The sequence below is a fragment of the Linepithema humile genome, chromosome 1 (assembly GCF_040581485.1).
Source record: "Linepithema humile isolate Giens D197 chromosome 1, Lhum_UNIL_v1.0, whole genome shotgun sequence".
Lineage (NCBI taxonomy): Eukaryota > Metazoa > Arthropoda > Insecta > Hymenoptera > Formicidae > Linepithema > Linepithema humile.
In genome coordinates, this window is record NC_090128.1 from 36,908,731 (window position 1) to 36,932,617 (window position 23,887).

A 23,887-nucleotide genomic window follows, 5' to 3' on the forward strand; every position below is an offset into this window, starting at 1 on the left:
CAATGCATAATTAAGTCTCATTTTTATTTTTTATTATGTAAAATTTCCTAAAATGTAAATTATGTAAAACGCTTATATTTTATCAGTTACATATTGCGTTTCTAGATGGTAACACTATAAAGAAATAATATATTAGAAAGGCATTGAGAGCCGTCGCGGGATGTTAATGCGAAATTTTAATTTTTCTTAAAGAAATTAATTTATTAGTCTACGTGAGACAGTTAACTTTGTACACCGATCTCTGGTTCGAAATACTTAAAGTGTATGAAAATTTTAGTACATTGTTCTCACATATGGAGGATCAGTAAGTACTGATAGGAATTATTAGAAAGAAAGGAAGAGAGAAAAAATATCAGGGCGCGAATGGCTAAGCCGGGACTATAAAAAAAAACCTGCCTTTAAACATTTCTTAACAAAAAATTCTATTACAGCACAATGTTACAAATTTTCCATGTTAAAAAATACACTGACACATCAACTTTGAATGGCTTGAAAGTAAAGAATCAATTGACAGATAGATTTCGCACTTCACATGGGTTCATATGAAGAGTGAAGTTGTACAACCAATTAAAATTTAAAACTCTACTATTGACTTACAAATGTCGCTCCGCGAATTTTTCAGACTGCCCTCGTATATTAAACATTGTCTTGATAGACATTAATTAATAATTTAATATATGTGTTAACGTTTTTAGCTTTGATTAATCGAAAAAATTTATCGTTTTTCCGTAAAAATTTATTTTGAATTTATTAATTTCTAAAACAAAATGTTATGTTATAAACCTACAAAAATATTCAGTATTACAATAATAAAAACAATAGCTTAAAGACTCTAGCTAAATGTAAAAAATAGCAATTGTTAAATTTTGCTTCTTTTTATTCTTCAAACGTTTTGCTCCATCTTTATAACCATCTCCAATGTTTTATAAATATTGATGAACTAGCCATTAGACAAATAACAAATTTATGGAATTCGATTATTTTACAATTTCAAATTCAGCTTAATTGTGTTGTGTCATTAAAAAAAAAATTAAAGCAATGTGCTGTAAAATTTGCAAAGAAATTACGTAATCAAATTGTACTTTGTTAATAATTTTATGATCTAAGTTATTTCTGTATAGATGCTGTCATTATCATTAGCGAGCGACTCGCTCGATTGATAAACAGAAAAAAATAAATAATTGCTACTCAGTGACCACACCTTGCTAATCAGTCTTCAAGTTCTTTTTTTTATTGTTGCGTCATTAATTTGTATTCTAAGAGCTCGGGATTTCTTTTAAATCAAACGTAGAAAAATTGAAATAAAAAAAACTCATGTAAAGCTAATCTAGTAACTGTTAGATAACCAAAAAAAATTCTTATCGTCCTTCGATAGTTTTATATTTTCATATTTCTTGGAATTGTTTAAGAACTTATATAAATGTTATGTCTGATGGTTTTACATTTAAAGGGACCACTCACTTACAGTTTTTGAAGAGGCACACCAGAACTGCAGAGCAAAACTTCTACCATTTGTTAAAGAAAAAGATTAAAGTCGAAGATTTATTATAAATGATAAAAGTTATCGATTTTTATTAATCTTTTATAATGAATTTCTTTTAATTTAGTTAATGTGTAATTTTTGTGGATTTACCGTTATTCACTTTATGCAGGTATTTGAAAGACTTAAAGACAAGCAACCGAACTTTCGGGATCAAATAATTTCTATAACGGGAGATTGTAACCACCCGAATCTCGGAATATCTTCGGAAGATCGGGCTACTCTCATTCGAGAAGTTTCGATTGTCTTCCATATCTCGTCAACAGTAAAATTCGATGAGAAGTTGAAATTAGTACTAACAATTAATGTCGGAGGTACGAAAGACGTTCTAAATCTTTGTAAGGAAATCCATAATCTAAAGGTATTTAAATATATTTAAGAAACAAAAAACGATAAAAATACCTGAGAAGCATCTTACAATTATTTTATGATTTGTTATTTATTTATTTCTTTATTATTCTGTTATTTATTATTTACGATTTATTATTTATTTATTATTTATTCAATCAAATGACTTTTCTCGAAAATTTTGAAGTTAAAATTTTATAGTAAAACAACGCGATTGATATTTTACTTGTTCAATTTCTTCAGTTATTTGTGTATGTATCAACCGCATATGCAAACTGTCTGCAAAACGTGATAGAAGAAAAATTTTACGACGCGCCAATGGATTCCGACGAACTACTCGCTTTGATGGAATGCACGGATGATAAATTGGCCGATATAACACCACAGTACGTGAATTTTTCTTTGTTCAAATTCTTGAAAAAAAAAAGCGAAAAAAAATCTTATTTTTTTATCTTTTACAGATTTTTAGAAAAACGGCCAAATACCTATACTTTTACAAAAGCGATGGCGGAGGATGTGATTAGGAAGCAGGTTGGTGATTTGCCAATCGGCATTTTTCGTCCTTCCATTAGTTAGCATAAGTTTAACATTCTTATTATAACATAAGTTAAAGTTAATAATAATTTTTTTTTAAAGTGTCAGCAAATAGGATACACAGTTTTAGAAATATTGAATTATTATTTGGATAAAAATAATTAATTACGTTATTAATAATAAATGATTGTAAATATAGTAATTATCATCACAAAATAGTAATTAATTATAATAATAATACGTATAGAGATTTGATAAATCTTAAGTTGAAAATTAAGGATTATTATCTTAATTTTAGTAATTTCAACGTATCGAGAACCTATACGAGGTTGAATCGACAATTTATACGGTATTATCCAACAGGAATTGTTGTTGGTGCTAGTATTGGATTGCTGCGATCGGTTCATTGCGATGGTTCGATGTCAACAGATGTGATACCTGCTGATTTAGTAATCAACGCTCTTATCGCGTGCGCATGGGATACAGCTAATACAAAGTACATTTATCATCATCGTTGTCTTTTTCGATCGATGAATATTATTAGATATACATATATTAATCTCAATGCTTGAAAACGCAACTCAACATTCGACATTTGATATTCCGACAAAAGTGTTATTAGACATATGGTTTTAATATTTAAGTTTTCATATACGTCAGGGCTCGGAATTAGTTGCACATTTCGGGCCGATTCAAGGGACGACGCCTCCTATTCCCCCACTACCGCCCGGCCGCTGGCGGCCGAGCCGCCGAGCAGCTCTGGCGCAGGAGCGTTTTATACAGGGTGTTTCATAATGTCCGTGCCAACACTCGTGTGCAGGTAGAGTGTGGTAAACTGAATAGAAAAATCCTTTATCGTTTTGCAATTTTTGCAATAATAATTGAGATATGAATTAAAAAGGATTGGCGAATAATTGCGCGTTGCACGCGGCTAGATTATGGGCTGTACACTTTAGGCGTGACAGCAACGAGGATCGCACGGCAACGAAAAATAACAACGCATGGCAAGAGCAAGAGTAATACATGTTGTTATTTTTCGTTGCCGTGTGATCCTCGTTGCTGTCACGCCTAGAGTGTACAGCCCATGGTCTAGCCGCGTGCAACGCGCAATTATTCGTCAATCCTTTTTAATTAATATCTCAATTATTATTGCAAAAATTGCAAAATGGTACAGGACTTTTCTATTCAGTTTACCGCATTCTACCCGTACACGAGCGCTGGCACGGACATTATGAAATACCCTGTATAAGAAATAGGCTCGGTTGTTGAGGCACCTCTCGAAAAATAGTGATATTTTCTTTGCTACATAAATAATGTTTATTTTCATTAATAGTTAAATATTAATAATTAAATATATATATATTATGTATTAATGAAAATAAACATTATTTATGTAGTGAAGAAAATGTTACGATTTCCTGAGAGATGCCTAAACAATCCAGCCTATTTCTAATATAAAACGCTCCTGAACCAGAGCTATCGGCTCGGTCGCCAGCGGCCGGGCGGTAGTGAGGGAACAGGAAGCGTCCTCTCCAGAATCGGCCCGAAATGTGCAACTAATTCCGAGCACTGATATACGTGATTAGGAAGCAAGCTGGTAACTTGCTGATCGGTATTTTTTGTTCTGCCATTAGTTAGCATAAGTTTTATTTTATTATAATATAAGCTAAAATTAATAAAAATTTGTTTAAAAGTGTCAGTAAACAGGATACACGGTTTTAAAAATATTTTTTCTTTCCGTGTAGCATAACTTTGAAATAAGTAGATAAAACTTAGTTTTCGGCCAAAATTCGAAAGCCGATATTATGTTGGATGATAGTCTCGCCGATTAAATTGTTAATAAAATATTAAAAGTTGTAACATTCTTTGATAAATAAAATCACTCACAATAAGGTCGTTGAAAGGTACAGTGAATATGTTGTTTAGAGAGATCTACATCTACATAAATATTTTCTTGACAGCGTGTTTTTTTATACATTCCCACATATTGTCAATAACAAATTAAATCAAAGAACGATTCGATTATACATATACATATCAAACTAGGATGTAATTACTGATTATGCACATTCATATTCAATATCAGTGATACAAACTCGAGTAGGACAGCACCAAGGACATCGTGGAGAAGAGGGTACGCACACAAGCGAAAACCGTATCCGTGTGAGCTCCGCGTTCGCCTCTGTTAAGAGATATTCGAAAGATGCTAATATATTATGTTCCGTCTTTTTTCTATTAAGCCGGAAACAGCGGACGATAAATGCCAAATAGTAAGTGTGGCAAATGAGTAAGGCGGGTGGCTAGAATATCGAAAATTTTCAAGACTTTTTGCAACTTTTTTTTTGTATTTGTTTTTAACAGTGTATAATCAAATATATTGTTGCGCTCGCACCGCGGGAAATCGTCGATTGTGACGTGTGGGCTGCGAGTTGGCATTGAGAAGCGTCGCTTAGTAATTTGTAAATAAGTTGACACAAGCGTCGCTTAGTAATTTGTAAATAAAGTGTCAAGTGTGAGTTACGCTTGGTCCTCAGTGCCGTGAGAACGCGTTTTGAGTGTGAGATGGTTTTCTAAATTGTACACGATAGTTCTGTTGTTACGTTTCTAATTGTGTTATCGTTGAGTTCATTAAAGTTCGTTATTCTTGAATTGAGTAATTATTTCTTGCGCGAGTGCATTCGCGAGTGATCGTCGCGAGTGCAACAATATTATTAGATAATGCTTTTTTTGATTAAAATATATTATTTTATATCTATTTATTAAAAATTTTCGCAATCACACACCCACAAGAAACCCAATCGTATAAATCGGTACTTTGCTTTCAATGTTTTTATGATAAATATTAAAATGTGCAAAAATTTTTTTTTGAAAAAGACTCCAAAAGCGATAATTAATATAATTGTGATTGTGTGTATCATTGTAATTTTATGTAATACAGAAATAAATTTTATTGCAGAATTGTAAAATAATTTTTTGTTTTTCTATTGACAATAGCAAATCAGTATTTTTTTCTAAAGTTATTGGTTTAACATTCTGCCGTGTTCTGTTGTAATTATGTGTTTCTGATTCTATTAAAATTTGTCTTTAATATTGTAGTAGTGTGACGTGACGCTTTCCTTCGCGCCCGTCACAAGGGCACTAGCCCGACCGAAGGGAACGGAATTTGGAGTTGCGTACCCCCGGTCGAGGAGGGAGCGATTTCTCCCGCTTCGACGGGTCTTGCGCTTTTATTTAATTGTTATAATCTACCGACAAACTTAGAATTTTAGCGTTAGGGTGTATGGCCAATTTATCGTCTTGTATAACAAACGTCAAGAAGAAGCGAACGCCGTGGGATTTCGAAAGATGACCTCGACAGTGGAGAGGAAGCCCAAAAAACATACGAAACCAAGGTCATGTATCGAGTCTTGCGTTGAACATTGTCATAGTAGCAGTTACCGATCCTCCAACTTTACAGGACCGAGGTCATGGGGAAGTCCCGATAAGGTCCGGATAGAGCATGGCAGTGCAACCGGATGCCGAAAGACGTTGTCGCCATCATCGAGAATCCAAACAGACGGTCGATGTAGCCGTGGCCTGGCCAGCCGGGCAGATCGAATCGGAGGACGGCAAATTCAGAGGTCCGTATTTTGAAGTATCGGCCGTTGGCAAGCAAGAAGGCAAGGATAAACAAATGAAGAATAAACAATTGATGAGATCGCATTTTTCCGAATACTTCATAACATGCTAATCTTTATTTCTAATTTTATTTGTCTTATCGATTACACAAGCGCGGCACAAACGATGCGTTATGCATATATATGCATATATCGCAGCGCGACGCATATAGTGCGACATTGACAGCTTATTTCTGAAAGATACGATTTTGAAACATAATAAAATCATATATGGTTGTATTCAGCGTAAAAAATGCTACAACTTTTGTCATAACAAAAATTTTGAAATTCGTAAAAATAATAAGAAGGGGTAGGGGTAAATTAAAAAATATAAAATTGTTTAAAAATCAAGCTACGCGGTTATAAAGCTCATAAAAGACCATGCAACTTTTATTTGAAACATTTTTTGATATCTCTTACAGTTTTGACGATATTCAATCAAAATAAAAAAAACCGTTTTAGCTTGTAGGGGTTGTTTCAACCCTAAACGTGCAAGAAAGCACATAAAAAAAAATACGTGTCTCTTATTTTGAGCTACTTTACCACATATTTAAAGCTCGTTAAAATCGGAGGAGGACACTTGGGTCTCTTTTCTTGTAAGTATCGTTTTGCGTATCGTTGCCGATGTCGTTTTTGCGTTATATTTTGTTATTAATTGTCTTAATTACGTGCGTAAATGATTAATTACAATTACTAAAAGAGAATAAATTTTCTAAAAATCAGCAATAAAAATTTGAAAATTGCTTACACTATGCTAATCACAAAACATATCTACATGCGTCATTTACGTACTGCACAATACAATTATTATTATATACTATTATATATGTTTAGTAAATTTTTACCGCAACATTGTGATATAAGATTTGCTATTTTTTAATATATGTCCATGAACAAGAAATAGTTTTTTTCTACCACACGATAAATTAAGTTACAGAATCTTATGCGATGAATATGTCTATGCATTGAGCTTACACTTACAATGAATCGTACGTTAAATCGTACACTATTTTATTGTTCAGTACTTTATAATACAAAAATCTTAAAAATTAATTTTTTCTAAATGGAATTTATTAATATTAATATGGCATCAATTAATTTTTAAATAAAAAAAAATTTTTTTGCGTAATAAAAAAGTTTTTTTTAGAAATTATGCAAATTGTGAATACACTAGTGAACAATTTTTCATCTCCATTTCGAATCTGGTTTGGCAAATGCATATATCGGTGTATACGGAGAACACATAAAGGTAAAAAAATAACGTTTGATTTCTACAAACATGTATTATAAAGAATAAATATTTTCTATAAACATATACATAAAAAATATTTATTACTATATATATATATATATATATATATATATATATATATATGTGTGCGCAATAATGTCATGTGCTAACGTACATTCGTTTCTCAATTTAATATTTGTGCGCAATAGAGCTTGTAGGCTATCAAACTTAGGCAAAAATTTTTGTGTATGAAAAAATTGTAGATAAATGTACATTGGCTATCAACACTGTAGGCTATCGATTTGTAGGCAGTTGGGGCCCTCCCTGACAACCATTTAAACTTCTAATTGAATTTTTAATAAACCTTGGACTATGATTGAACTTTGTTATCGGCGTTGTAATGTTTCATTCCGACATCTCATAAGATTAATTTATATGTACTGAAGATGGTCAAAAAGTCGGCCGAAACGTTTACGATGATTTCAGAATAAAGAAGATTATAAATAAACCACCAAAATCCTGCGTTGGCTCTTGATCCCTCTTTTATCTAATTTTTTAATTTTTTTGAGCCGAGTTTGACTATTTTATAAAATTAATATTCCAAATTCTTCTACAATATCAACGTTTCTGTCTATATGATGTAATGACTATTTATGCTATGTTCTTGCAATCTTTATTTTCAAGCTAACTGTATTACCATGCTGCCAAACAAACTAACAATAAGCTTAATGAGAACATATTGTATCGATATTTGTAATAAAATGGAAATGGAATCTGTTGGCACATGGCTTTACCCAAATAACAATTCTTGCGCGCAAAGTTTGCGCGTCTTATGCAAATAATCTGTGTAGCAGTTTGCCTGAATTTTGCTCGTAGTGTATGTTTAGTCGTGTACCATATAAGTCGTGTATTGCCCGCAAGTGCAAGCGTTTTGCAAGTGTGCTAACATTTTGCTACCGCTATGACGACGTACTGGGATAAGGTTTTGTGTGCGCAGTATGAGCCATTTTTGTATGTACGTGAGTTGCTAGATATTAATGCGCATAATGTTTTCTGGGTACATATTGCTCGCATTTGCTTGATGAAATATACTGAAAAAAATAGGTACTGTCTGTATAATAATTCACTTATATATTCTTCACCCTTTATTTCTTATATTTTTCATTGACATTTTCTTTTAACATGAATTGTTACATTTGTCAAATTTAATATTCCCTTTTTTTAATTTTAACTTTCAGAGGATCTACAGTACACATTGATATGTCTGTATTAAGTTTTATTTCATCTATTTTGATATTTTTATCTATTTTAAATTCAAACGTTCGTATCATTGTTGCTAGAATGACTTTTACAGAAATCGTCGCATATTTCTGACCTGCAATTTTGTTAATTATATACAAAACAACTTTATCATGATATTTTGTTATTCATTCATACTTACCAATACAATTTCTGAGTCCGGTACTAAACGGCATGAAATATTTCGAACAATGCGCTTTTTTTTCCGGGAGAAATCTATCTGGATCGAACATCAAGGGATTCGACCAATGTTTCTCATTTCGGTGCATATGTAATATAGACATAATTACATCAGCTCCTTTAGGTAAAATAGTTTCTCCTAAAATATACATATGTTTATATAAAAATAATATTATAATAAAAATGTAATAGTAACAAATAGTTTAAGTAAACATACGTCTTATTATTAAAAAATTACTTTTGTATGTATCTCTGTCTTTTAATTGTAGCACGAAAAAACACAATTTTTAAATAAATTATTGTAATACACAATTATCGTTAATATATACCTATCTTTAAATCTTCTGTTAAAATTCGTCCAATAAAAGGAGCAGCAGGAAAGAGTCTCATTGTTTCTTTAATAACACGGTTCAAATATTCCATTTTTTGCAAATCATCATATTCAATTGGTACAGATTTTGGAGATTCAGTGCCGTAAATTTCTGATAATTCTTTGTATGCTTTTTCCTAGTATGAAATAAATTGAAGCGATTATGTGTATTTTTTTAGTATATTGCTCTATACTTGTGATTAAAATTTTGTGCATTGTTTATGGCATTAATATTCCTAGCAATCACTAAAGCGTAAGTAATAGTAGATGAAAATGTTTACATAATTCTATTTAAAACATTAACATAAATAATATATTATATATAGTTACTAATTTAAAATTACATTATTTATTTGTAAGTTTTATATATGTGTTAAAGAAGTTAATAAATTATACTGTATTTCAATAAATTTAATGTCTGTGTACCTGTACTTCTGGGAAATTTGCGAGCATAAAAATCACAAAATTTATTGTAACGGCAGCTGTGTCAGTGGCCTACGTAAAATGAAAACCTGTTTTATCATACGTCTAAATATAGTTTGAATTTGGAAATATATATACGTACTGTGAATAACATTGTAAACATATGATCATCACATTCTTGTAAAGTTATTCTTTCTTTATGCAATGCTTCCAATAGAACATCGAAAACTGTGTTATTTGAATAAAAATATATAAATTGATTGATTACTTTCTTACAAATATGAATTTCCTACACATATAATTTTGAAATATTTGCAAAAGCAATGAAAGAAAAGAAAGAAATCATCAAAAATAGCGTCATATCAATAAAAAAAGACATATATTTTAGTATTATTTCAGCAATATTGTAAAAAAAAAACTTTTTTACCATTATTTTAAAAATGATATAATGTTGAACAAATATAAACATTTAAGTAAAAAAGTTGACAAACTTACGAAATGTGTTACTGTTGGATTTGGTTGCCTCAGATTTATCCAATATATGTTTCTTCTGCTTTATCTGAGTGATTAGAAATCATTTATAATATAAATAAAAGAATTCAAGAAAATATTAATAAATAAAATTTCAATATATCTATACCTCATCTAAAAGCAAAGTGACAGAATTTAATTGTTTTTGCTGTTTCCATTTTGTAGTAGAAAGGTTGAATATAACATTTGGATGCAAAAATATGTTATTTAATCTATAATACCAAATTTTCTTTACGCTGAAACATATTTTTTCCGTAAATCATGGATAAAAGTTTATTTAACCGTCATAAAATTTTATAAATTTTATTAGAAATTTAGTTTTTTTTATTACTATAATTAAAATAATTAAAATTCTTTTTTTAAATATATATATTTATATATATCTGCTTTAAATAGATTTATTTCTACAATAAAAATTTTATGTTATATATAAGAATTTAAATTAAATGAAAATTTATACCTTATCATTACTTCAAGCATTCGGTTTATGAATTGTGGTTCCAATTTGATGTCCATCATAGTTTCTTTATAGCATTACATAAGAAAATAATTGATATTTATTATAATATCTACCATAAGTACATAAACTGTATTTGGGTAGAGAGTTGCCAATTATCCAGATTTGAATTAAACTATAAATTTTTTAAAAATTTTATTCCATATTTTATTAAAAAATTAAATCAATTTTTACGTATTTGGTTTTATAAGAAATATAAAAATTAACTTTAAAAATAATTACAATAAATTATTTTACTTTTGTGGGCACATTTTGTATTTGCACGCTTATGATTCGAGATAGATCTGTTTTTTACATTTTCCAGTAATATTACCTATATCGTTTTCGTAATATCATTGGAATAAAATAATATATTTGTCGCTTGAACTCCGTCAGTTATATTCATCGTAATGTTGACATTTAAAATATTCGTCAACTAATTACCATGATTAATTACCGTGATTAATTATCATGATTAACATTTTTAATTGATTTTATCTATCTGTATTTTGTTACGCGGACATATAAAATGATCTAGTCTTCTGGAGTTGACAACTCTCATGTGTCTCAGGTAGCACATGTTCATTTTGTGTATATTTTCTAAACGCATCCAATGTATTCATGGACGAATATAAAATTATGTAAAATTATGCGAAATTATGGAATTTTATTGTGACGCAATTGAAAAAAATTAAATTATTAAATTTATGAAAGTAAAATGTATAATTTAGGCTTATTTTACTTTCATTTCACTCGTACTGCTTTATTAATTTTTCATGTCGATTTACCATGTAAAACGCAAACAGATATTTTATAGAGTATATTATTAATTCTACTATTAAAATGTTTCAAAAAAAGATAATTCAACACAGACAAAAGTGTAAAATGATAGTTTTAAAGTTTGCTGTAAATTTATGGATATAAGCAATTGGAATATATACCCAGGTAGCACATATTCGTTTCAGAAATGTTTCACAAATATTTCTTCGAAACGTTTTATAACGGTTCTTAAAAACGTTTCTCGTTGTTTAAAATGTCAATCCGAAAAACGTTAAAAGAAACGATTAAAAAACGTTTTCTTTATATATATATATGTATGTATAGGTCTGAATAGGTCCTCTATATATATACAGGGTGTCCCATTTTAACTTAGACAATTGTAATATCTTAAAAACAATGCGTTATAAAAAAAAATCTTTCAAATAAAAGTTGTAAGGTTTGGAGGAAGAAAAAAGATAAGAATATTAGTTTGACCTTGGTGGAGGTGCTTCGAAGATTTGAAGGTCATCTTTATTTTGTTAAATAAAACTATCCTAATTTTTTTATATAAATCGATTCCTTGCAATATTTATCGTAAAAAGTTATAAGAGTAGGACGGTCAAAAAAATGTGGAAAAAACGTTTTTTTAAATAATGGTTACAAAAACGTTTGTTATCGTTGCTTGACGGTTAAAAAACATTAGATACATATGTACCGGTTATTATGAAAGTGGTCTAAGTCACAAAACCAAAAAAAAATTAGATTTTCATTTAGTATTATATTATATCAACTATATTTTATTATTATTGAAAAATTTTTTCAAAGTTACCATGAAATAAGCATTAAAATAAAGTTGTCATTTTCATTATTAACAGGTGTAGTTGCATGCTTATTTTGATAGTGGCATAAGTCATTTTTTTGCTAACATTGCGATAGAAAAAGTAATATTATCATAATTTTCAACATATTTTTCTATTATGTCGTCAGACAGCGGCTCAGGTAAATTTAACTTTACAAAAATATTTCATATTTATTTATAAATGTATTATCAATAATGTAAATAATGCTTAATATAATTAAATTGCCGTAATAATTTTGCGAAACATTAAATTATTAATTGAGGTTATATTGGTCGTTGTGTTTCATAGACTTAGTACCACGAAATAATGTTTGCAAAAAATGGAAACGGATAAAATAATAATTAAAAAAAATAATTAATACAATTAAAATAGTTAATACAATTCTAAAAGTAAATAAATTTGTTTCTTTTCAAGTTATTTTTTAAATTAAATTAATTAATTTTTTGTTATCGTAAATCATCAATTAGGACTACTATTAGTTTTGAAAGTAATATAAGTCATTCAACGGTTAAAAACACACAGTTTCGTGCAAGTTATTCATAAAATTTAATGATCTTAGATAAATTTAACATCAGGAGAACATTATAATTTTTGATAAATTTTGCACCATGATGGAAAAATATTTTTAATATGGTCAAACGCAAAAGTTTGAATATCTCGAAACGAGAAATATATGACTTAGGCCACTTTCATAATAACCGGCACATATAGGAAACGTATATGAAACAAGCACGTGCTACCTGAGATGATATCAATATATACATATATATCTCATATTCATTGTTAAAAAAAAGGTTATAAATTATATACTTTAAATCCTTATTTTAATATTATATTTTAATATTTTATATATTTTTAATATTATTTAGTTTAGAAGTATATAACTTTTTATAATGCTTTGTAATGTATACAAATAAGACAATTTAAAATCAACACTCTATTAATAATATACGTTTGAAGTCTGTAGTTACGTAATTGTAAATTACGAAAAATTTCACAATTTTATTTTAATTTGTTTTTCAAAAATTTTAGAAATGTTTACAAAAATACAGAAAAATTGTATTTTTAGCAAACAATTCTTATTTTAAAATTGTTTTATAATATACAAAAGTAGACATTTTACAAGATAATAGAGTTACTTATTCTTACCACACGCAATGTTCAAATTACATCTATATAGAAAGTCAAGAAGTATAATTTCATTTCCATTTTGTTCAACTTTTTCTAATTCGCCCGTAAGTACTAATGATTGATCTACAAATATATTACAGTAGATTCGTAAGTTGTTTAGAGAAAAAATTCTCTCCACCATTTTTCGATTTGAGCTCCATAAAGATACTGAAATAAATAAATACAAAAGTATAATTAGAAAAAACTTATTAATCCGTTATACAATATTAATTGCTTCTCTGAGATTACGGGATAAATATAATAGGGGCATTCTCCCTCAACTTTACACCCATGCTGTCCATTTTCTATTTGATCTAAAAATTTTTGAAAAAATCTTAAAATTTACAGAAAAATGTAAGCTTTCCAATGGCGCGTGACAAAATTATCAAATTCAATTGAATCATACTTAAAATTTTAGAAAACCGAAAAAAAAAAATAAAAACGATAATTATTCAAGTGTAGCGATTATTCATTCGACGTTTTTCTCTTCCAATTAACACTTTCGAGTACTCTGTTTATCTGTGCACTGTCACATAAGTCTAAACTAAAATGGCGGATCCAATATGGCCACCAAAAATTTAAAAAATTTAAGAAATTAACTAATTTTTATAAAACTTGGTATCAAGGGGTTTTTCGGGTTACTGTATACGAGTCTAAAGTTATCTTTTAAAAATACAAAATGGCGGATCCAATATGGCCACCAAAACATTTTGAAAATTTTTAGAATTTAACGAATTTTTATAATACTTGGTATCAGGGACTTTTTCGGGTTGCTAATAACGAATCTAAAGTCGCATTTCGAAAATTGAAAATGGCGGATCTAATATGGCAACTAAGAACTTGAAAAATTTTTTAAAGTAAGGGAGTTTTATAACATTTGAACAGAGAGTTTTACGGCCAGCTAAATACAAATCTTAGGTCGGATTTCAAAAACTGAAAATGTCAGATCTAATATAAAGACCAAAAATATTGAAAATTTAGGAAATTGACAGATTTTTATGAAACTTGATACTAGAGATACCTCTGATTCTGATGTCGCCTGAGCTCTTACCCCCTACTTTTTGAAATCTTGATATGAAAAAGTCGAACTACTACCAGCATTGGAATATCTCTTAATCACCATTTCTTTGTTGATTGGGACGAAACAGTGATTTCTCAGAACCTCTGGAACTGGTGGAGCTACATCAAATCGTTTAATGAAGATGCACCGGAAGATACAGAAATATACTGTTCAGTATCATGAGTACAATTATTAAACGTTTTATCAAGACTCGATGAGACGTGCGTATCTTCATTCATGCGAGGATATTTCATTTTCCTACATGCTGCAAATTTTAGCATTATCTGGAAATTTTGGGAATAATCGTTTGATAACACTCGAAATGCGTCGAAGATCTTTCCCTCTGTGACCTTCCACATTGTAGGGATTGCAACATCTATCACCGTGTATACTGGACATATTTCAAATCAAATTCTAAGATTCACGATCAAAAATAGTACAGATAACAGAATTTTCTGTAGTATTGTTCTAAGAGCAGTCCTAAAAGAACGGTTAAAAGTAGCTCTGAAAAGAACTGTTCGAAGAAAACCTCAGAGAAACGCTCAAAGCACAAAAAAGCCCAGAACCATGGGAGTCGGATATACAAATCCAAATATTAAAGCGTTTAGAAATTTACGGAATCACAATGAAATGTTTTTTAACGTTAAAATGTTGTAATGAATGGCGATAATATCGCGGTAGAGAAACTCTCTCGAATGTGTACAAATTGGATTTCACGATCTTATTTTATGAAACTTTTTTGACTAGGCTCAGAAAAAAAATAATGATCCAATTGAATTTGATAATTTTGCCACGCGCCCATGGAGGACTTGAATTTTGTTATAAATTTTAATAGTTTTTCGATCATCTTTAGACCAAATAGGTCGATAAATACGAATTTAATGATGAAATTTTAAAATCTGCGTCCTAAATATACTCCTGATACCAAGTTTTATAAGAATCCGTTAACTTCTTAAATTTTTCAATATTTTTGGTGATTGTATTAGATCCGCCATTTTAAATTTTCAAAATCCGATTTGAGATTTGTATTCAGCATACAGAAAAACTCTTTGGTATTAAGTTTTACAAAAATCCGTTAATTTCTTAAAATTTTAAATTTTTGGCGGCCATATTGGATCCGCCATTTTAGTTTAAATTTATGCGACAGTGCACAGATAAACAGAGTACTCGAAAGTGTTAATTGGAAGAGAAAAACGTCGAATGAATAATCGCTACACTTGAATAATTACCGTTTTTATTATTTTTTTTTCGGTTTTCTGAAATTTTAAGTATGATCCAATTGAATTTGATAATTTTTCCACGCGCCATTGGAAAGCTTACATTTTTCTGTAAATTTTAAGATTTTTACAAAAATTTTAAGATCAAATAGAAAATGGGCAGCATGGGTGTAAAGTTGAGAAAGAATGCCCCATGTATATATAAACGAATATAATTTATGCATAAATAATATTCGTTTATTGTGTAACTATTGCGTTTAAACATAATGCTAATAAATAGTATATGAGAAAGTGGCTGTGACTACTTTATTATTTGAACTAAATTTTATATTATTTAGAGTGAGTAATAACAATTAATTAAGCTTTATTCTTATCACGCGGTAGTGTCTCCGGCCAAGTTAAAAAAATGACACTACTAATGCCCATTTCCACCAATGTAGATTAACTTTAATCTCGGTTCAACTTACTCTTCATCTTTTTCTAGTTCTAAGAATTAGAAAAAGGTGAAGAGTAAGTTGAACCGAGATTAAAGTTAATCTTCGTTGGTGGAATCGGGCATAAGTTTCTTATCCTGCGCGCACAAAGTCGATTTTTTGGAGGTTTGTAGCAACTAAAATATAAGAAATATTGAAAAACAGATAGCATATCCTGAAAGGTGACATTGTCACGAGTAATTTGAGTCGACGAAAATTAAAATTGGTCCAGCCGTTCCGGAGATACAAGCGGTCAAAAAGTGATGTTTTTCATATTTTAATAAGAAACGTCGTTTCCTTCTTCTTCTCTGTTTGCCAGGGGCGGATAGAAAATTTGCGAGGCCCAGAGTATTATTTATAATTTACGAGAATTTCTCGCACCAGGTGCCAAGAGTCGACGAATTCGACTACCCCGTGTTGCGCTACGTGAATTTCTCGCATCAGGTGCCAAAGATAAACGAATTCGACTTCCCCAAGTTGCACTACGGAAATTTCGCAAACATGAAAGAGAGAGAGAGAGAGAGAGACAGAGAGAGAGTGAGTGAGTGAGTGAGTGAGAGAGAGAGAGAGAAAGAGAGAGAGAGAGAGAGTGAGTGAGTGAGTGAGTGAGTGAGAGAGAAAGAGAGAGAAAGAGAGAGAGAGAGAGAGAGAGAGAGGGAGAGGGAGAGAGAAAGAGAAGGAGAGAGGGAGAGAGAGAGAGAAGGAGAGAGAGAGAGAGAGAGAGAGAGAGAGAGAGAGAGAGAGAGAGAGAGAGAGAGAGAGAGAGAGAGAGAGAGAGAGAGAGAGAGAGAGAGAGAGAGAGAGAGAGAGAGAGAGAGAGAGAGAGAGAGAGAGAGAGAGAGAGAGAGAGAGAGAGAGAGAGAGAGAGAGAGAGAGAGAGAGAGAGAGAGAGAGAGAGAGAGAGAGAGAGAGAGAGAGAGAGAGAGAGAGAGAGAGAGAGAGAGAGAGAGAGAGAGAGAGAGAGAGAGAGAGAGAGAGAGAGAGAGAGAGAGAGAGAGAGAGAGAGAGAGAGAGAGAGAGAGAGAGAGAGAGAGAGAGAGAGAGAGAGAGAGAGAGAGAGAGAGAGAGAGAGAGAGAGAGAGAGAGAGAGAGAGAGAGAGAGAGAGAGAGAGAGAGAGAGAGAGAGAGAGAGAGAGAGAGAGAGACATGACGTATTTTGATATAAAATCTAAAATCTCTTAAAATATTTAGTTATCGATAATCTTACCGTAATATTTTTATGTACAGAATAATGAAACAAATCAATTCGTGTAAAAAAATGCATAATTATTTTGAAGAAAACGTATGTAATTTACAATGTACTTCTTTTTATCTATTATACGTTTTTTTTATACCACTTGATTTTCAGTATTTTATTCATACAAGTATTACGGTAAGATTATTGATAACTTAATATTTTCAGAGATATTTTAGATTTTATATCGATATATGTCAGATTAAGATAAGAAATAACTCAAGAAGTATGAAAAAAAACTTCTGAAAAGTATGAAAAAGAAAATTATATCCTTTAATCTTGTTAATATTTGAGTAACAAATAAAATACAATGTAATAAAATTTTATTGGTATTAATGAACGAAGAACCTTTCATCGACGTCGACGTCGATCCAGTCGCAAAACTTATAATGTAAAATAATTTAGTTAATATGTAATTAAGTTAATATAAATATTAAATTTGAAATGTAGAAAAATAATTGAAAAATAATTTAAATTTTGTCACATAATTAATTCTGTACATTTATATTAACTTAATTACATATTAACTAATTTATTTCACATTCTAACACAAGTATTTTGTTTTATATCACACTTATGTTTTGTGAAACAGATGTTTTATTGGTAATATTAGAAAATAACTAATATAAAAAGTAAGTGATATAGCATAAAAATTCATAAATGATAAGGTCTGGCCAAGTTCCAAAAAGACACTTTAATATGTTTTTATTTTAATAATTATCTAAATTTTTAATATATTACCAACATAAAAAGTAACTAATACATTATCCAAGGTGCAAATTCAAAATAAACATATAAAAAAAATACATAAAATGTATAAATAAAACTGATCAAAATTTGATTAAAAAAAATTTAATTAAAATAACAAAATTTTTATTAAAAAATACAAAAAAACTTGGCACTGCCATACTGAACAACATGTTAATTTACATAATGTCAATTAATTACATGATGTCAATTAATTATGCTAATTATTACATTATTATTACTCATTTTCTATGTTTCATAATACTTTGAAGTATAAAGAGAGGTGGTGTGGCGCCTCGATGGGGGGGGAAAGGGAGCATGGCGCAAAGGACTGGACTGGGAGGGGGGGGGGGGTCAAAGAGGAGGGGCAAAGCCCGTTGGCAGCGCCAAGTTTTTTTTGTAATTTTTAATAAATATTTTGTTATTTTGGGAGAGTCTCAACTGCCTACATTCCCATTTGCCAACAGCTTCGTTTGTCCACAACATTTTGCCGACAGCTTCAGTTGCCGACATTCCCGATTGCCTACAGAGCGATTGCCTACAAGCATTATTGCGCACATTTAAAAATTAAAAATACAAACGTACGTTTGCACACAAGACATTATTGCGCACATACACATTGCACACATAATATTATTGCGCACATTTAAAAATTAGAAATACAAATGTACGTTTGCACACAAGACATTATTGCACACATACACATTGCGCACATGACATTATTGCGCTTTGTGTAGAAACTCGTAAACCCATGTTGAATCTCGCTTTGTTTGAAATTTCACGCGTAGGCGGCGGAGGATTTCGCCCCGTAGGAGCGAAGCCTCTCCCTCGCGTAAAACAAATAACAAATCCTACTCAGGTTATACCTAACAAGGTAAACATAACAAGGTTCACAAACAAAGTTGTAAACCCATGTTGAACCTCGTTTTGCATGGAAAGAATATGTGCAATAATATTATGTGTGCAATGTGTATGTGCGCAATAATATTATGTGTGCAATGTGTATGTGCGCAATAACGTCATGTGTGCAATGTTTATGTGCGCAATAATGTCATGTGTGCAATGTGTATGTGTGCAATAATGTCCTGTGTGCAAACGTACGTTTGTATTTTTAATTTTTAAATGTGCGCAATAATGCTTGTAGGCAATCGCTCTGTAGGCAATCGAGAATGTCGGCAATTGAAGCTGTCGGCAAAATGTTGTGGGCAAACGAAGCTATTGGCAAATGGGAATGTAGGCAGTTGAGACCCTCCCGAATTTTTGTGCTATTGAAATATCTTACCATGAGATGTTATAAGTCCTGTGCCCAATGCTGGTTTAAAAACTTTATAAAGTGAACTTTTCTTGAAGCATCGACTTTGCAAAACAGCCTAAAACACAATATTAAAATCTAATTTATTAACGTTTTTATATCATATTAAATATGTGTATTTATTTGTGCTATTTTCATTATTTACATATACTTTAAATAATTATTTCTATTATTTAAGGTAAAGTATAAATGTTACACATGGAAAATATTTATAGAAAATATTTATTCCTTATAATACATGTAGAAATCAAACGTTATTTTTTTACCTTTATGTGTTCTCCGTCGTATACACCGATATATGCAGTATTGCCAAACCAGATTCGAAATGGAGATGAAAAATCGTTCACTAGTGTATTCACAATTTGCATAATTTCTAAAAAAAACTTTTTTATTACGCAAAAAAATTTTTTTTTATTTGAAAATTAATTGATGCCATATTAATATTAATAAATTCCATTTAGAAAAAATTAATTTTTAAGATTTTTGTATTATAAAGTACTGAACAATAAAATAGTGTACGATTTAACGTACGATTCATTGTAAGTGTAAGCTCAATGCATAGACATATTCATCGCATAAGATTCTGTAACTTAATTTATCGTGTGGTAGAAAAAAACTATTTCTTGTTCATGGACATATATTAAAAAATAGCAAATCTTATATCACAATGTTGCGGTAAAAATTTACTGAACATATATAATAATATATAATAATAATTGTATTGTGCAGTACGTAAATGACGTATGTAGATATGTTTTGTGATTAGCATAGTGTAAGCAATTTTCAAATTTTTATTGCTGATTTTTAGAAAATTTATTCTCTTTTAGTAATTGTAATTAATCATTTACGCACGTAATTAAGACAATTAATAACAAAATTGTAATGCAGGTATTGTGGAATAAATAACGTTGAATACAGCGACACGATTGTAAGACACAGCTCGACAGCTCCGAATATTCAAAGGTAGCGTTACAGCGATAATATTTGTGTATTTCGTACATGCGTTCGTCTCGTGCTGTTTGGCTTCGAATTCCGACGGTTTCGCGAGGACAGTCAGTCGTCCTCGAGCGATGAAACGATACATCACGACGCGAGAATGTTAGAGAGAACTCTGTAATTCTGATCCTATATCCGCCTGTATTCTTAATGGTCGAAATATATATTATTTTATACTACATTTGGGGGCTCGTCCGGTGGGATCGGATAAAACGGGTTTAGAAGACGTGTATCGTGTGAGCGAGTATTTGAGAGAGTGACGTTGCGAATTTTGAGACGGTTGTGTGGCAAACGACGGTTGCGACGACGACGACGACGATATCGAGGACGACGAAAGGTGACGACATACGTTTCGCGAGAACATGTTTGACCCTAACGTGCCTACAGTAGCGAAATTAAGAGAAGAGCTAAAAGCGCGCGGATTACCGATGGAGAGAACTCTGTAATTCCGATCCTATATCCGCCTGTATTCTTAATAGTCGAAATATATATTATTTTATACTACAGTATATTTAAGTAAGATAATGTTCTGTAACATTTAATTTAATGTTAACTCTTTTACTTTTACTTTTGTATACATTAAGTATATTATAATTTGTTATTACCGTTAGTAATTATTCCTAAAAAATAGAAAGTACTTCCAACGAGTGGATATCCTGTTGGACCTGGCAGAGTGTTTATTTTTTTAATAAAAGGTCGATGCCAGAAATTCGACAAAATGTAGTTTACTCCAAGGCAAATTAAAGTTATTAATGTAACAGTTACAAACATTGCTGTATTAATTTTACAACATTAACCACGTTATTCACAAACAATAGAAATATATGAGTTGGCACTGATGTTACTGCTCGAACTGCGAACACTGATGTTATTTCTTTTAATTTTCGCTTTCAATATGCACTCTGACGAGTAGAATGGTAGTAGACGCATTTATAGTAAGAAACGAGAACAAGAGAAAGGGAATGAATTTATGCAAAGGTAGAAGAGAAGGAGATCAAGATCATGGTATATAGAAAGGATATTCTACAGACTGCAGAGTGGAGCGAGATAATTGATTTCTGCCTGGATAGTTTATGAAAAGACTTACAACGGTTATTAATTATAATATATTAATTATGATATTATGATAATATCTACATCGGTACTAACATTATTAAATAACAATTTTTTGCGCAAATATTTTTAGCTGATACTTAAAACTAATCTATTCTATGCATTTTTTTTATTACAATTTTATATTTATGTTATAAATGGCGGACGTTGTATTGAGGTACGTGTTGTTTAGCTTATTTTGTGACGTACTGCATTTTAATTTTTAACTCTCTCTATATTCCACAAAGTTTGACATTTATGGTTAACATTCACAATTTATGCAAAATTGACTAAAAATAGTTGAAAAACTTCTAATGTATTAAGATATTGCAATCGTTACTAAGAATCAGTTTTTTTACATTGAGCTACTTGTTGCATAAATGTTTTTTTCGAGACTTTTATATAAGAGTTTCAAATTTTAACAATTTTGTTTAACATTCCTTATTGTTTGGACTCATTGTTAACAAAATTCACAGTTTTATTCAATTTGACCAACAATTATGATGACAGCCTCCCCAGATAACACACAATATTGTATGAATATTCTATGTTGCATCAAATATATTTTTATGAGAATATTCTCAAAGAAATCATTTACATATGTCTATAGAATATCCTTGTTTATAAAAAATATTTTATAAACCTGTTCAGAATATGTTAAAATCAGCAGAGCATATCGTTTACATATAAATGTTCACTGAATATTCAAATGTACTAAATGTATACATATATAGATGTATATATAACTGATGTATACAGGGTGATTCAAAATAACCTAAAGTCCTTGCAATGCCATATTCTTGAGCGAATTCCTTGAGCGAATACATTAGAAGTTGAAACTTGATCTATTTTTTGCTATGCATTCTGAACGCTATCTATATACAGGGTGATTCAAAATAACTTGATGTCCTTGCAATGCCATATTCTTGAGCGAATTTTGAGACAATTTTTTCTTTTACAAAATTTGTCCGAAGTTAGTTTTCCAGTTATTCTACCTTCTACCATTCCATCAAAGCGAGTAGTTTGTCGTAATCCATTGGCGCGTCGTAAAATTTTTCTTCTATCACGTTTTGCGGACAGTTTGCAAACGCGGTTGATACATACACAAATGACTGAAGAAATTGAACAAGTAAAACATCAATCAGTCGCGTTGTTTTACTATAAAATTTTAACTTTTAAATTTCCGAGAAAAGTCATTCAATTGAATAAATAATAAATAAATAGTACATCGTAAATAATAAATAATATAATAATAAATAAATAAATAAATAACAAATCATGAAATAATTGTAAGATGCTTCTTAGGTAATTCTAATCGTTTTTTGTTTCTTAAATATATTTAAATACCTTTAAATTCGGGATTTCCTTGCAAAGATTTAAAACGTCTTTCGTACCGCTGACATTAATTGTTACGGCTAATTTCAATTTTTCATTAAATTTTACTATTGCCGCGATATAAAAGACAATCGAAACTTCTCGAATGAGAGTAGCCCGATCTTCCGAAGATATTCCGAGATTTGGATGGTTACAATCGCCCGTTATAGCGATTACTTGATCTCGGAAATTAGGCTGCTCGACTTTAAGTTTTTTCAAATAGCTGCATAAAATGAATAATGGTAAATCCATAATTAACTGAATTAAAAGAAATTCATTATAAAAGATTAATAAAAATCGACAACTTTTATCATTTATAATAAATCTTCGACTTTAATCTTTTTCTTTAACAAATGGTAGAAGTTTGCTCTGCAGTTCTGGTGTGCCTCTTCAAAAACTGTAAGTGAGTGGTCCCTTTAAGTGTAAAACCATCAGACATAACATTTACATAAGTTCTTAAACAATTCCAAGAAGTATGAAAATATGAAACTATCGAAGGACGATAAGAATTTTTTTTGGTTATCTAACAGTTAGTAGATTAGCTTTACATGAGTTTTTTTTATTTCAATTTTTCTACGTTTGATTTAAAAGAAATCCCAAGCTCTTAGAATACAAATTAATGACGCAACAATAAAAAAAGAACTTGAAGACTGATTAGCAAGGTGTGGTCACTGAGTAGCAATTATTTATTTTTTTCTGTTTATCAATCGAGCGAGTCGCTCGCTAATGATAATGACAGCATCTACAGAAATAACTTAGATCATAAAATATTGAACAAAGTACAATTTGATTACGTAATTTCTTTGCAAATTTTACAGCACATTGCTTTAATTTTTTATTTAATGACACAACACAATTAAGCTGAATTTGAAATTGTAAAATAATCGAATTCCATAAATTTGTTATTTGTCTAATGGCTAGTTCATCAATATTTATAAAACATTAGAGATGGTTATAAAGATGGAGCAAAACGTTTGAAGAATAA

General features: G+C 30.3%; 2 protein-coding genes across 5 annotated transcripts; one reads left to right on the forward strand and one right to left on the reverse strand.

Annotated features, from left to right (window-relative positions):
• Positions 1–948: 948 nt before the first annotated feature.
• LOC105669658 (fatty acyl-CoA reductase wat-like) lies at positions 949–2,997 on the forward strand. Of its 2 annotated transcripts, none has more exons than XM_067347998.1 (4): positions 949–1,901; positions 2,132–2,274; positions 2,350–2,419; positions 2,786–2,997. In XM_067347998.1, the coding sequence occupies exons 1-4, from the start codon at positions 1,611–1,613 to the stop codon at positions 2,855–2,857; spliced, it is 576 nt and encodes a 191-aa protein (XP_067204099.1). In that variant the 5' UTR covers positions 949–1,610; the 3' UTR covers positions 2,858–2,997. The 2 variants fall into 2 exon arrangements, with proteins under 2 accessions (XP_067204099.1, XP_067204100.1); XM_067347999.1 differs by having other exon boundaries at positions 950–1,901; positions 2,721–2,844.
• Positions 2,998–8,431: 5,434 nt separating this feature from the next.
• On the reverse strand, positions 8,432–21,352 carry LOC136997329 (cytochrome P450 4C1-like). Of its 3 annotated transcripts, none has more exons than XM_067347992.1 (12): positions 21,042–21,351; positions 19,707–19,813; positions 19,411–19,498; positions 13,377–13,565; positions 10,573–10,636; positions 10,222–10,348; positions 10,077–10,140; positions 9,724–9,809; positions 9,585–9,653; positions 9,118–9,295; positions 8,751–8,927; positions 8,432–8,684 (listed from the first exon to the last, which is right to left on the reverse strand). In XM_067347992.1, exons 1-12 carry the CDS (start codon positions 21,205–21,207, stop codon positions 8,515–8,517), a joined length of 1,485 nt encoding a protein of 494 aa, XP_067204093.1. In that variant the 5' UTR covers positions 21,208–21,351; the 3' UTR covers positions 8,432–8,514. The 3 variants fall into 3 exon arrangements, with proteins under 3 accessions (XP_067204093.1, XP_067204095.1, XP_067204094.1); XM_067347994.1 differs by lacking the exon at positions 21,042–21,351 and adding an exon at positions 20,440–20,969; XM_067347993.1 differs by lacking the exon at positions 9,585–9,653 and having other exon boundaries at positions 21,042–21,352.
• Between the last annotated feature and the right edge of the window lie 2,535 nt (positions 21,353–23,887).

Excerpts from the sequence above, each read along its gene's own strand:
- LOC105669658 (XM_067347998.1), top strand. The coding sequence starts at position 1,611 with ATGTGTAATTTTTGTGGATTTACCGTTATTCACTTTATGCAGGTATTT. Across the intron at positions 2,275-2,349 it reads TTGGCCGATATAACACCACA|ATTTTTAGAAAAACGGCCAA; the intron begins GTACGTGAATTT and ends TATCTTTTACAG. Across the intron at positions 2,420-2,785 it reads AGGATGTGATTAGGAAGCAG|GAATTGTTGTTGGTGCTAGT; the intron begins GTTGGTGATTTG and ends ATTATCCAACAG.
- LOC136997329 (XM_067347992.1), bottom strand. The coding sequence starts at position 21,207 with ATGTTTGTAACTGTTACATTAATAACTTTAATTTGCCTTGGAGTAAAC. Across the intron at positions 19,814-21,041 it reads TTTAGGAATAATTACTAACG|AAATTATGCAAATTGTGAAT; the intron begins GTAATAACAAAT and ends AGTTTTTTTTAG. Across the intron at positions 9,296-9,584 it reads CAAATTTCCCAGAAGTACAG|GAAAAAGCATACAAAGAATT; the intron begins GTACACAGACAT and ends ATTTCATACTAG.